The sequence below is a fragment of the Haematobia irritans genome, chromosome 4 (assembly GCF_050003625.1).
Source record: "Haematobia irritans isolate KBUSLIRL chromosome 4, ASM5000362v1, whole genome shotgun sequence".
Lineage (NCBI taxonomy): Eukaryota > Metazoa > Arthropoda > Insecta > Diptera > Muscidae > Haematobia > Haematobia irritans.
This window is the reverse complement of record NC_134400.1, coordinates 21,243,795-21,257,339: the sequence shown is the minus strand read 5'-3', so window position 1 is coordinate 21,257,339 and position 13,545 is coordinate 21,243,795. Positions and strand designations below refer to the sequence as shown.

Below are 13,545 nucleotides of genomic sequence, written 5' to 3'. Positions count from 1 at the left end.
CCTCCACCATAGGATGGGGGGTATATTAACTTTGTCATTCCATTTGTAACACATCGAAATATTGCTCTAAGACCCCATAAAGTATATATATTCTGGGTCGTGGTGAAATTCTGAGTCGATCTAAGCATGTCCGTCCGTCTATCCGTTTGTTGAAATCACGCTAACATCCGAACGAAACAAGATATCGACTTGAAACTTGGCACAAGTAGTTGTTATTGATGTAGATCAGATGGTATTGCAAATGGGCCATATCGGTCCACTTTTACGTATAGCCCCCATATAAACGGACCCCCAGATTTGGCTTGTGGAGCCTCTAACAGAAGCATATTTCATCCGACCCGGCTGAAATTTGGTACATGGTGTAAGTATATGGCCTCTAACAACCATGCAAATATTGGTCCATATCGGTCCATAATTATATATAGCCCCCATATAAACTGATACCCAGATTTGACCTCCGGAGCCTCTTGCAGGAGCAAAATTTATCCGGTCCTGTTGAAAGCAAAATTCATCCGATCCGGCTGAAATTTGGTACATGGTGTTAGTATATGGTCTCTAATAACCATGCAAAAATTGGTCCATATCGGTTCATAATTATATATAGCCCCCATATAAACCGATCACCAGATTTGACCTCCCGAGCCTCTTGCAGGAGCAAAATTTATCCGATCCTGTTAAAAGCAAAATTCATCCGATACGGTTGAAATTTGGTACGTGGTGTTAGTATATGGTCTCTAACAACCATGTCAAAATGGGTCCATATCGGTCCATAATTTTATATAGCCCCCATAGAAACCGATCCCCAGATTTGGTTTGCTGACCCACTAAGAGAAGCAAATTTCATCCGATCCGGCTGAAATTTGGTACGTGGTGTTAGTGTATGGTCTCTAATAACCATGCAAAAATTGGTCCATATCGGTCCATAATTATATATAGCCCCCATATAAACCGATCACCAGATTTGACCTCCCGAGCCTCTTGCAGGAGCAAAATTTATCCGATCCTGTTGAAATTTGCTACGTGGTGTTAGTATATGGTCTCTAACAACCATGCAAGAATTGGTCCATATCGGTCCATAATTATATATAGCCCCCATAGAAACCGATCCCCAGATTTGGTTTGCTGACCCACTAAGAGAAGCAAATTTCATCCGATCCGGCTGAAATTTGGTACGTGGTGTTAGTATATCGTCTCTAACAACCATGTCAAAATGGGTCCATATCGGTCCATAATTATATATAGCCCCCATAGAAACCGATCACCAGATTTGACCTCCCGAGCCTCTTGCAGGAGCAAAATTTATCCGATCCTGTTGAAATTTGCTACGTGGTGTTAGTATATGGTCTCTAACAACCATGCAAGAATTGGTCCATATCGGTCCATAATTATATATAGCCCCCATCTAAACCGATCCCCAGATTTGTCCTCCGGAACCTCTTGGAGGAAATTTGTTGAAATTTGGAACGTGGAAAGGTTTGAAATTTGGAACGTGGTGTTAGTATGTGGTCTCTAACAAAGACGATATGGACACGAATTTGTCCATACCGGTCCATAATTATATATAGCCTCCATATAAACCGTTCTCCAGATTTGATCTCCGAAGTCTCTTCGAGAAGCAAAATTCATCCGATCCGGTTGAAATTTGCAACGTGGTGTTAGTATGTGGCCGCTAATAACCATGCCAAATTTGGTCCATATCGGTCTATAGTTTTATATAGCCGATCCCCAATCACACAAAAATTGGTCCATATCGGTTCATAATCATGGTTGCCACTCGAGCCAAAAATAATCAACCAAAATTTTGTTTCTATAGAAAATTTTGTCAAAATTTTGTTTCTATAGAAAATTTTGTCAAAATTTTATTTCTATAGAAAATTTTTTCAAAATGCTATTCCTATCGAAAATTTTGTCAAACTTAATTTCTATAGAAAATTTTGGCAAAATTTTAATTCTATTGAAAATTTTGGCAAAATTTTAATTTTATAGAGAATGTCAAAATTTTAATTCTATTGAAAATTTTGTCAAAATTTTATTTCTATACAAAATTTTGTCAAAATTGTATTTCTATAGAAAATGTTGTCCAATGTTGTCAAAATTTTATTTCGTCAAAATTTTATTTCTTTAGAAACTTTTATCAAAATTATATTTCTATACAAAATTTTGTCAAACTTAATTATATACGTATTTAATCGGCCTTTTTTAATTGAATATATACTACTTATGGACTACTGTTCGCCGAATGCGAAAAGTATGGAAATATAGAGAAAAATAAAAACACGATAGTTTAATATTTTCAATATATAACAAGAGCAGAAGGTTTTATTAAGGTGTTTTCTATTATAATTAATGGTAAACAATATTACCTATAATTTCCAACGATATGGATAAATTTGCAACCGCACCAATTGGCTTATCGATAACAAGTAAAGTGAGAGATGCTCTCAACCAAGATGGCGGAAGGCGGGGCTTTTGCCAAGATAAATTAATATTCAAATTATGACATTTCTACTCTGGCAGGGATGTACTAAAAAGTAGTATACAAATTCTAACGAACACTATTAAGTCCAATTAATCTTTACTCGAACTTAAACATTGCCGGCCGCCTTGCAACATCAAGGTATGTTGTAACTAAAACTAAACTTAAAATACAAAATGAGGCTAAGTGCAGTGCAAAGTGAGTTTCCTTCAGTTCATTTACCATAAATCCAATTTATTAATTCATTTATCTTTCCAAATTCAACCTAAGACTAGATTACAAAAAAAAAAACTAATAAAAATAATTACGTAAGGTCAGAAGGGGACCTGGTAGAACCCAAAAGGGGGGCTCTCGCGACAATATATCGATGGGTCAAAAGGGGACCCGTTAGAACCCCAAAAAGGGGGCTCTCGCGAAGAGATACAATAAAACGATGGCCAAAAGGGGGCCGTTAGAACCCAAAAGGGGGGCTCTCGCGCATTTACCCTAGCAGTTACACAACCCGGACAGAACCCAACCGAAGATTGTATAATGAGCCACCGGGAGACCGGGCGACGTATACACCCTATGTGTTATGATTCGCCCATACACCTCAGGACCAAAAACGATCGCAACCCGTCCCACTCGGTAAAATTGCGGATCTGCCAAAGGTAATCCCAAAAAGGATTCCTTGATCCGTTCTGGCACGGCTTCGGCGGGGGTCAACACACGACCTAGATCGTGCACACGAGCAGTAAACGTCAGTCGCTGCTCTGGATCATAAGCGGACGATACTGTCAACCGGCAAAATTGGACCCCCTCAATATTTGTAACCGGTAGCCCTAAGTTCTCGACCATAGAACGACAGATTTGGCTTTGGCGCGCGCAGTTGTCGATTACTGCACGGACCGGAACGGACACACCATGGGGGGACACGCGGACTACGAGGCTGGGCGCCAGAGTAACGACATTCTGCAGAGGCAGAACTCCGACGCCGCCAAAATCGGAATATGACCGTGCCACAGCAAGATCGGACGGACGATTCGTATGGCTCCCACTACGAATCCGCTGAGCAGACCTCGAGCTCCCATGTTCAATTCGAGGCGCCACAGCCGCAGCGTGTAACAAAACATTGTGGTCCCCGGAGCAACTGGGGCACCTACGCCGGCTAGGACAATCCTTCGACTGGTGGGTCTGTGCTAGACATCTGTAGCAATAGCGATGTCGTACCACCATACGTATCCTCTTCTCAATCGAAAGAGAGAGGAACTTCCGACACCGCCGCAATGCGTGACGACCTCCACAAACCCTGCAAACCAATGGAGCAGGAGTTCGACCAACATCAGTAGCCTCTACTACAGCAGGCGCCACCACGGGCTCATCCACAACTACCGGAGGTGGACTCTCAATTTCTTGGGGCGATAGCTGAACCTCCGGAATGGCAGGCGACGGTATCGCCATCGGCTCCTCCAACAATGCCCGTTCGACCGCCGACATATCAAGGGGGCACGCAGTATCATCATCCGATTGATCCATAATAACCTCGAAATTTTCCAAGTCGTCAGCGAAGCACGAGGTATTTTCCATGATACTGCGAGAAAATATACGAATTACAAAGAGTTCGCCGAAGTGTCGGTCAATGAGACCAACTTAGCTATAGGTCGTCTTACAACGCCATTCTCCGTACGTATATCCGCGACCCGAATGTGACCATCTACGCCCGGGTGAACCGACACGACTCGACCTAATTTCCAAGAAGTTGGTGGAAGCTGTTCATGACGAATAACGACTAGGTCATTTACCATAACATCGCGCTGAGGAAATTTCCACTTATATCTCATATGCAGATTCTTCAAATATTCCTCTTTCCAACGTACACAAAACTGTTGTGCAAGAGCCTGTACCTTACGAAACCGATTCACCAACGAAAGAGGCTGTTCGGTTATAACTGGCTCAGCAGGGGCGAGTAGAGGGGCACCTATAAGAAAATGACCCGGTGTCAAAGCGTCAAGCTCCTGCGGGTTATCCGATTGGGGACAAAGAGGTCTTGAATTCAAACAAGCCTCAATACGAGCCAACACCGTCGAAAACTCTTCAAACGTGAAACGAACATTCCCTATTTGCCTTCTGAAATGCAACTTAAAACTCTTCACCCCAGCTTCCCAAAGGCCTCCCATATGAGGCGCACCAGCTGGGATAAATCGCCACGATAGGCCCTGGTGTGCAAACTTAGAGGACACGACATCACTGCTTCCCCTAATTACATCCCGGAAATTTCGTTCAAGCTCACGCGACGCACCGACAAAATTTGTCCCATTGTCCGAGAAAATGGTCGCAGGACAACCCCGACGAGCAACAAACCTATGAAATGCCGCAAGAAAGCCGGCAGTCGACAAGTCGGAAACCGCTTCCAAATGAATCGCCCTAGTAGCAAAATACACGAAAACGCACACATAACCTTTAGTTATGCGACAATAACGTCCGGTGAACGACTTCACCTCAAAGGGGCCTGCATAGTCTACGCCAGTCGTAGTAAAAGGTCTGTCGAGAACAGTTCTTTCCGGAGGAAGAGGAGCCATCACCTGACTACAAACCCGTTTCCTCTCCAAAAGACATGGTTTACACCTATGTATAACCGAACGAATAAGATTCCTCACCCGAGGTATCCAGTATTCTATACGAAGAATACGCAACATCAACTGATTTCCTCCATGAATGGAAATCAAATGAACAAATTCCACCAAAAGCTTCGTGAATCGACAGCTGTAGGGCAAAATTATAGGGTGCCGCTCCGAATACGAAAGAATAGGCGAGCGGCTCAAACGACCATACGTCCGCATTACACCCATTTCATCAAGGAACGGGTTCAAAGAAACAAGTGAACTGCCAGTACCTAACGAAGACCTATCCATCAAGTCCTTATATTCATTACCATAATTCATTTTTTGAGCAAGCACTATCAAGCGACTTTTAGTTGCCCTAATCTCAGACGATGATAAACTGTGATCCGCATAGCTACAATCACGCCTATGAGCGGGATGCGTCCGATAAAAGAATCTCATAACATATGAGATAACACGCAGCGCTCTATCCAGAGAAGAAAATCTATCGAGAACATCCTCGTATGAATTAACGAAAGAAGCATGTGCCTTCACAGACCGAATTTCTACGTCGGTGTCAAAAGAGGAAGTGTCACGAACCGGCCATTCCGATTGACTACACGATAGCCACTGAGGCCCATGCCACCAAAGTCGAGAGGCGGCCAAATCCGAAGGGGACACACCGCGGCTGCCAAGATCAGCAGGATTATCCTCCGACCTCACATGATACCAATTCGTACCACCGACGTTCTCCTGAATGCGACATACCCTATTCGCGACAAATGTTGTCCAAGCCGAAGGCGTTTTCTTTAACCAGGCTAGTACAATAGTCGAATCCGTCCAACAATAAATTCGACCAAAATCAATACCGATTTCTCGAATGACCGTTCTTGCGAGTTCGGACGCTAAAACAGCGCCGCAAAGCTCCAAACGAGGCAAAGAAACCGATTTCAACGGAGCAACTTTCGTCTTGCACGATAGCAAATTAACGACAATCTCGCCATTTGGGGCCAAAACTCGAATATATACTACCCCCGCGTATGCCTTAACCGAGGCATCTGAAAATACGTGAAGCTCGGCCGAAGTGCACGGTGTGTAACGAATCCACCGAGGAATATTTATCGAATTGACATCCGGATAACTATCTACAAATTTTTCCCACTCGGATGCCGTTGCCGAAGGCAGTATTTCATCCCAGCCGACGCGATCAAGCCAAACCTTCTGCATGATAATCTTTGCCACAATTATCACTGGACCTAACCAACCGACAGGGTCGAATAATTTCGCGATAGCCGACAACACTTCCCGTTTAGTGTATCCACACCTTTTTGCTATAGGCTCGACCGCGAAGTAGAATGCATCCAATTGAGCATTCCATCTCACACCCAATGGTATCGAATTGCTAGCCTCGACAAATGCCAGCAATTGAGCATCAACCAAATATTCCGGCGGTAGTGAATCTAAAATTTCTCTATAATTCGATGTCCATTTCCGCAGTTCAAATTTAGCCGTCGCAAGCGCCGCGATTAATTGATCCCGAGCCATTATCGCAGTTTCAAGGTCATGAGTTCCGGTCAAAACGTCATCAACGTACATACATTTACGTAATATATCGGCCGCGAGTGGAAACTCCTCCTCAGTGTCTTCAGCTAACTGTAACAGTGTCCGTATCGCGAGATATGGTGCACAGTTTACACCGAAGGTCACCGTTTGTAGTTCATAGTCCTGGACTGTCCTTGTCGGAGAATCCCTAAAAACAATTCTCTGCAACGGAGCATGAGAAGAGTCCACTCGATTCTGCCTATACATCTGTGTAATATCGCAGTTGAACACGTATTTAAATAGTCGCCATCGCACAATAAGAAGGACTAAGTCCTGCTGCAAAGTGGGACCTACGTGAAGGATATCGTTAAGACTATTCCCGTTGGACGTTTTATTAGACGCATTAAATACGACGCGAAGTTTGGAAGTCTTCTTCTCGAGGTTAATGACAGGATGATGTGGAAGATAACACGAAAGTGTATCACTTGCAGAAATGGCGGATACTGGCCTCATGTGATCCAAATGCAAATATTCTTTAACAACACTATCATAAACTGATTTCACGTCCGGCCTTTTCGATAATGACGATTCATTACGATAAAATTGCCTCAAAGCAGTTGTTCGGGACTCACCCAAATATCCACGAGGACCGAGCTCTTCCTTTAGCGGAAGTGTAACTATATATCTACCTTCCGAATCTCTGCGCGTTGTCCGAACGTAATTTTCCTCACAGAACTTATCGGAGGGGGACAAAACCCCTTTACGTGGTGTTTCCTCCAACTCCCAAAACCGTAAAAGCGTTCTATCTAAATTTTCCTCTTCATCAACCGCTATAGTCGTAGTAAATGTTTGAATTTGCGATGTAGAAATCGGACCCGTTACTAGCCAGCCGAAAACACTGTTCTGTGCTATCAATGATTAAGCCGCAATCTGCCGGCAACCTTCTAATAGTATTCTCGGGTACAAGTCAGCGCCTAGTAGAATATCGACCGGTCTCGACACGAAAAGATTCGGATCAGCTAAGCGAATATCCGGAATCTGAGACAAAACTTCCTGCGACACCGTAAAGGAAGGTAAATTCCCGGATATAGATTGGAGCACTATAGCCATAGTTTCCAACAAAACCGACGCGTTGAGTGGAGATCCGATTTTCAAATTACACATTTTACTCGATTTGGCCGAAATTGCGCTATTTACCCCCGAAATTGTAACATTAGCCGCGTGAACCGGTAGTTTCACCCGATTTCGAAAGCGTTCCGTCAGAAACGAAGATTCTGAAGCGGGGTCAATCAAAGCGCGTGCCGGATATGAAACCCCATCGTGCATGATATTAATCATCGCAGTTCCCAAAAGCACGGCCCTATTTTGCGTCGTATGAAATGCCTGGCGAGGTAGGCACGCCGACGAGGTAGAAGGTTGCGGCTGATCAACCGAAGGCATAGTTCTCGGTTGAAAACTAGCCGCTGAACTCGACAAGGTGTTGGTCGAACCCGTCGCCGAAGTCGCGCTATTAGACGGCGTAGAATCGCGATGCAATAGCGAATGATGTCTCGAATTACATTTTGCACACGAATATTGTCTTGGACAATCCTTCATCTCATGACCTTTCATTAAGCAATTCAAGCACAACCGGTTACGTTTTACCACTATGTAACGTTCCGATACCGAGAGTTTACCAAATTTAACGCAAGCCGAAAGTCTATGATTATGTTTAGGACAAATAACGCACTTAGATTCCGACGAAGCACGCGACGATTTAGAAGAAGACGCATTGGTAAAATGCGCTTTTACCTTCTTTTCCTGAGAACGCTTCGAAGACGTGTCTTCCCGCAAATCATGCAAACACATCAACGTACGAACCCTTTCGGACAAAAAAGCGTCTAAATCCGCCCACGACGAAAGGGCTGATTTGTCCCTAACACTCTGCTCCCAAAGAGTCTGTGTGAGCCGCGGCAAACGTTGAAGGCAAATAAAAACGAGTATCTGGTCCCAATTATCGGTCGAAACTTCGTACGTATTCAATGCCGAAAGACAGCCATTGATTCCACGTTGAATCGATTTCAAACCCGCACTTGTCTCTACCGATACTGCCGAAATTGCAAAGAGAGACTTAAGTTGATTGTGAACTAGAACCCGCTTATTGTCGTATGCATCAACGAGGGCCTTCCACGCGAGGGCAAAACTTCGATGTGTCAGCGGAAACTTCGAGACAATTTCCCTAGCTTCGCCACTGGTCTTCCGCACAAGATGACACAAACGCTCGACGTCCGTTAATCTTGAATTGTTAACATAAACTGCTTGAAACAAATCCCGGAATGTAGGCCAGTCTAGAAAATTGCCCTCAAATACATCCGTATCGCACGGGGCAACGCCAAATTGTGAACCATATCACAAAGTGGAGGGCCACTAACGGCCACTTCACCCCTAAACCCGGCTTTGCCATTAGGCAGCGACTGCCCATCCCGATCAGCCGGTATCGAAGTAGTCGCGTTATTAGCCCAAATCGCTTCGGATCCTTGAGTCGATTTATGAGACCCGATACTCCGTCTCGATGCTGCAACGACCGAAGACGCAGACGAAGTGATCGATGATCTACGTGACCGACGAAACTGGCCCAATTTTCGATTTATCGCGGACAAACAATTCATATAAGCCTGATGGGACGCGTCATATTTCCCGTCCACCGATTCAATATCGCTCGTTTGCGTTGTTCCGGCACCCTGTAAAATAGCCACGCATTCCTCAAAGCAATCCTGAACCTTTGTCCACAACTTCCCCAATTCCTCACTTCGAATCTCGAGGCTATAGACGTCTAACTCCTCATCTTTCATGGCATTAAAATGGGCGTGGAATTTAATAAGAGCGTCCGAAACGCGAATAAAGCGATCAAAGGGAGATACAGACATTCTAACTTTACGTTCAACTACCAAATTGAAGAATGTAACCAAATACGAAATTACAATATAGCCAAGAAGCAACGGCCAATAAAATTACCAAACTCAGACAAGGTTCCGTTCAATAAAAATAGCAAAATACGCAAAAGTAACTCGAGTTACAAAGATTAATTCGAGTCCACAACTCGCGAAAATCCGACAAAAGATCAAACGTTCCCAGAAACCGAAAATACTGAATGTAGGGTGCACAAAATATTACCCCCGAACGCTTGACACAAGAAAAATTATAATAATAATAATAATAAACAAAGGTATAAATAAATCAATAATAATAAATACCTGTCCAATAAATATTCAAAATTTACCAAATATTTGAATGATCGAATAATTTCTCTCAGTGTGAGAGCGTAAAAGTTTCAAAATATACCGAGTTTTAATTCAAGCCCCGATTCCAACAGGGAAATATTCAAACCTTTGAATTCAACTTGAATTCTAATGTGGGAATTACACGTAGTGTATAGCCCCCTTAAGAATTCAAATGATGATCGATATCCGATAACACGATAGTACGAGATGTGCCCGATTAGTCACTATACTATAGCAATCGACTAAGAGCGCAACACTGATGAGAACAAAACAAAATAAAAGCTTTTGTATGTTCTCAAATGTATGCAAATGAACGAAACAATAATTAATAAATGAAATTTCAGCACAGAAAACGCGAAAAAGTGGTGAATATACGAAACAAAGAGAGTGATATATGTGTATAGTGAATATTAGTGTACGAAAGTGGTGAAAATATGTACTTTAAGTTATTTCTCTCCGAAATTATTTGCACAGACGTCAAAATGGAAATACAAAAACAAAAACCTTGAATGCGTTTTGCCGTCGGCAAATGAAAATTTACTTAAAAACAATGAAAAACGATATTTTCACGCAAATAAAGGCAAATAAACCACTTTAAATAAAAAAAACACTAATATTCACTGATATCACTGAACTTGTACACCACTTTTAGGAATATTTTATAATAAAAACCGATCGCGTAGCGTTGTAAAACAACCTTTTTTTTTTCTTTAAATGGACGGACGACCACTATATTTGTTGTTGCACCGACCGCGAACTCACTTTATAAGGGAAAATGCACTGCACTTACCTTATAAAACGATGAAACAGATGTTGAGGATGATGAACTGATTGGTTTGAGTTTAAGGTGAAATTGATGACCAGGTCAGGTGGACTGTGTCTATAACAAAAACCAAGAAAAACACCGGTTAAACCAATTCTTCCACTCCGAAGTCCAATTATCCGGTACGAATGGATCAAAATGTTCGCCGAATGCGAAAAGTATGGAAATATAGAGAAAAATAAAAACACGATAGTTTAATATTTTCAATATATAACAAGAGCAGAAGGTTTTATTAAGGTGTTTTCTATTATAATTAATGGTAAACAATATTACCTATAATTTCCAACGATATGGATAAATTTGCAACCGCACCAATTGGCTTATCGATAACAAGTAAAGTGAGAGATGCTCTCAACCAAGATGGCGGAAGGCGGGGCTTTTGCCAAGATAAATTAATATTCAAATTATGACATTTCTACTCTGGCAGGGATGTACTAAAAAGTAGTATACAAATTCTAACGAACACTATTAAGTCCAATTAATCTTTACTCGAACTTAAACAACTACCTTGCAATATAGAAGACGGTGTTAGGAAGTTTTAACTTACGGCCCTATATACTTGTTATATTTTATATAGGTATGTGACGTTTACAACTTTCTGACAGTAGAAAACGCAAAAAATTGCTTCTCGGACCATCTCTGGTATAGTTGTCAAATCCCAGTATACGAAAATAGGCCCTAATTGCAAACGAAGAACAAATCCAATATTTGGGGTTTACTTTCATAATGCCCCTCCCCATCTAAAAAAAAACAAAAACAACAAAAAAACATAAAATTTTGATGTTGTTATTTCCTCTTGTTTTTGGGGATCCCTTTTTAGTTTGGTTTTAAGGTAAATTTTCATGGGCTCATATTCATAGCGTAGGTTAATAGATAAGATTTGTTGCATTCTAACTAAGTAGGACCATAGATTCCCTATTGAAGGTTGCAGCGTGATAGCAACAAACAGACGGACATCGTTACACCCTCTTAGAATTTTTTTAATTTTTTTTCTTTATGAAAAGTATAAACTTTATATGGCCGGAAATAAACATTTTGATCTGTTATAAATGAAATAGCATACATTTTTATAACGTCATCCGTTATCCAACAATAAAAGCTCATTGATGATTCATTAGCAACATAGGAGAATTTTAAATAAATATCCATAAGTTTACACAAAACGAACTCATATTAGCCCTATATAGAAAATCTTCTTATAGACAAACATGCGTTTTTATGTGCTATGCTTGTTTGTTGGTGAACAAACTCCATAGACGTAGACATATGCATATTTGTATACGTATACGTAAGGACTTAAAATCTAGGCAATCATATATTATAATCTAGAAACACTAAAAAAGTAATTAAAAATCTAAATAAACAATATTCTTTGTTGGAAAAAATTATTAAAATTTCAATTGTTTTGTTTTTTTTTCCTTTTTTGGTTTCAATTAAAAACGAACATCATATACAACACCAGCTACCTTACAATGGATAAATTTCAAAACTAAAAAGAAAATCTCTTTCATACACTCCAACACACACGTACATATGTGCACAAACGCCAGAGAGAAAAGAAAGATCTGACTTCTTCATGGTGATAAGTGTTTGCATGAGTTAGTATGTGTGATTATATTTCATATGACTACAGTCGAATGTTGCAACAAAAATGCAATAATTTAGTAATGATGCCTGTGCTATTTACACAAAAATGAACTATGGCATTATTGGTGGTTATGTAAAAACAAGTACAAATGGCCTAAAATTTGCCCAGGCCGAGTCTTATGTAGCCTCCATCAGGCATTGTGTACAAATTTCTACTAAAGTGTATTATCCACAATTGAATTACTTCGGTTGTAGTAACAGCCAAGTAAACCATGCCAAGGTATAATATTAAAACTTCTTAATATTGTCTTCTATATTGAACTTAGTCCATATAGAATCTATGTTAGCTCAAATAGGAAAATTAAATACCTATATATTCTACTTTAGTTCTTGATCGGTTTATATATGAACCAATAATTTTATTTCTATAGAAATTTTTTGCAAAATTTTATTTCTAGAGAAATTTTTTGCAAAATTTTATTTCTATAGAAAATTTTGTAAAAATTTTATTTCTATAGAATTTTTTTGCAAAATTTTATTTCCATAGAAAATTTTGTCAAAATTTTATTTCTATAGAAAATTTTGTCAAAATTTTATTTCTATAGAAAATTTTGTCAAAATTTTATTTCTATAGAAAATGTTGTCAAAATTTTATTTCTATAGAAAATTTTGTCAAAATTTTATTTCTATAAAAAATTTTGTCAAAATTTTATTTCAGTGGAAATTTTGTCAAAATTTTATTCCAATGGAAATTTTGTCAAAATTTTATTTCTATATAAAATTGTGCCAACATTTTATTTCTATATAAAATTGTGTCAACATTGTATTTCAAATGCATGTATCATCTGTGATGCGCATTTAGACTGATTGTCTGTACGAAGTACACATATATAAAATTGTGTCAACATTGTGTTTCTATATAAAATTGTGTAAAAATGTATATCTATAGAAAATTTTATCAAAATTTTATTTCTGTAGAAAATTCAACATTTTATTAAACCCTCCAAAATTTTATCAAAATTTTATTTCTATCGAAAATTGAACATTTTATTATACCCTCCACCATAGGATTTGTCATTCCGTTTGTAACACATCGAAATATTGTTCTAAGACCCCGGACAATATATATATATACGGACATTCTTAGATGGATTCTTAGATAGAAATATATATATATATATATATATATATATATATATATATATATATATAATATAATATATATATATATATATATATATATATATATATATATATATATATATATATATATATATA

At 39.7% G+C, this 13,545-nt stretch overlaps 1 protein-coding gene across 1 annotated transcript; it reads right to left on the bottom strand.

The window, feature by feature from the left end:
- Window positions 1-2,322: 2,322 nt before the first annotated feature.
- Window positions 2,323-10,865, bottom strand: LOC142235627 (uncharacterized). Its single transcript, XM_075306890.1, has 2 exons — window positions 10,648-10,865; window positions 2,323-4,046 (listed from the first exon to the last, which is right to left on the bottom strand). Exon 2 carries the CDS (start codon window positions 4,040-4,042, stop codon window positions 2,963-2,965), a length of 1,080 nt encoding a protein of 359 aa, XP_075163005.1. The 5' UTR covers window positions 4,043-4,046; window positions 10,648-10,865; the 3' UTR covers window positions 2,323-2,962.
- Window positions 10,866-13,545: the final 2,680 nt, after the last annotated feature.

Excerpts from the sequence above, each read along its gene's own strand:
- LOC142235627 (XM_075306890.1), bottom strand. The coding sequence starts at position 4,042 with ATGGAAAATACCTCGTGCTTCGCTGACGACTTGGAAAATTTCGAGGTT.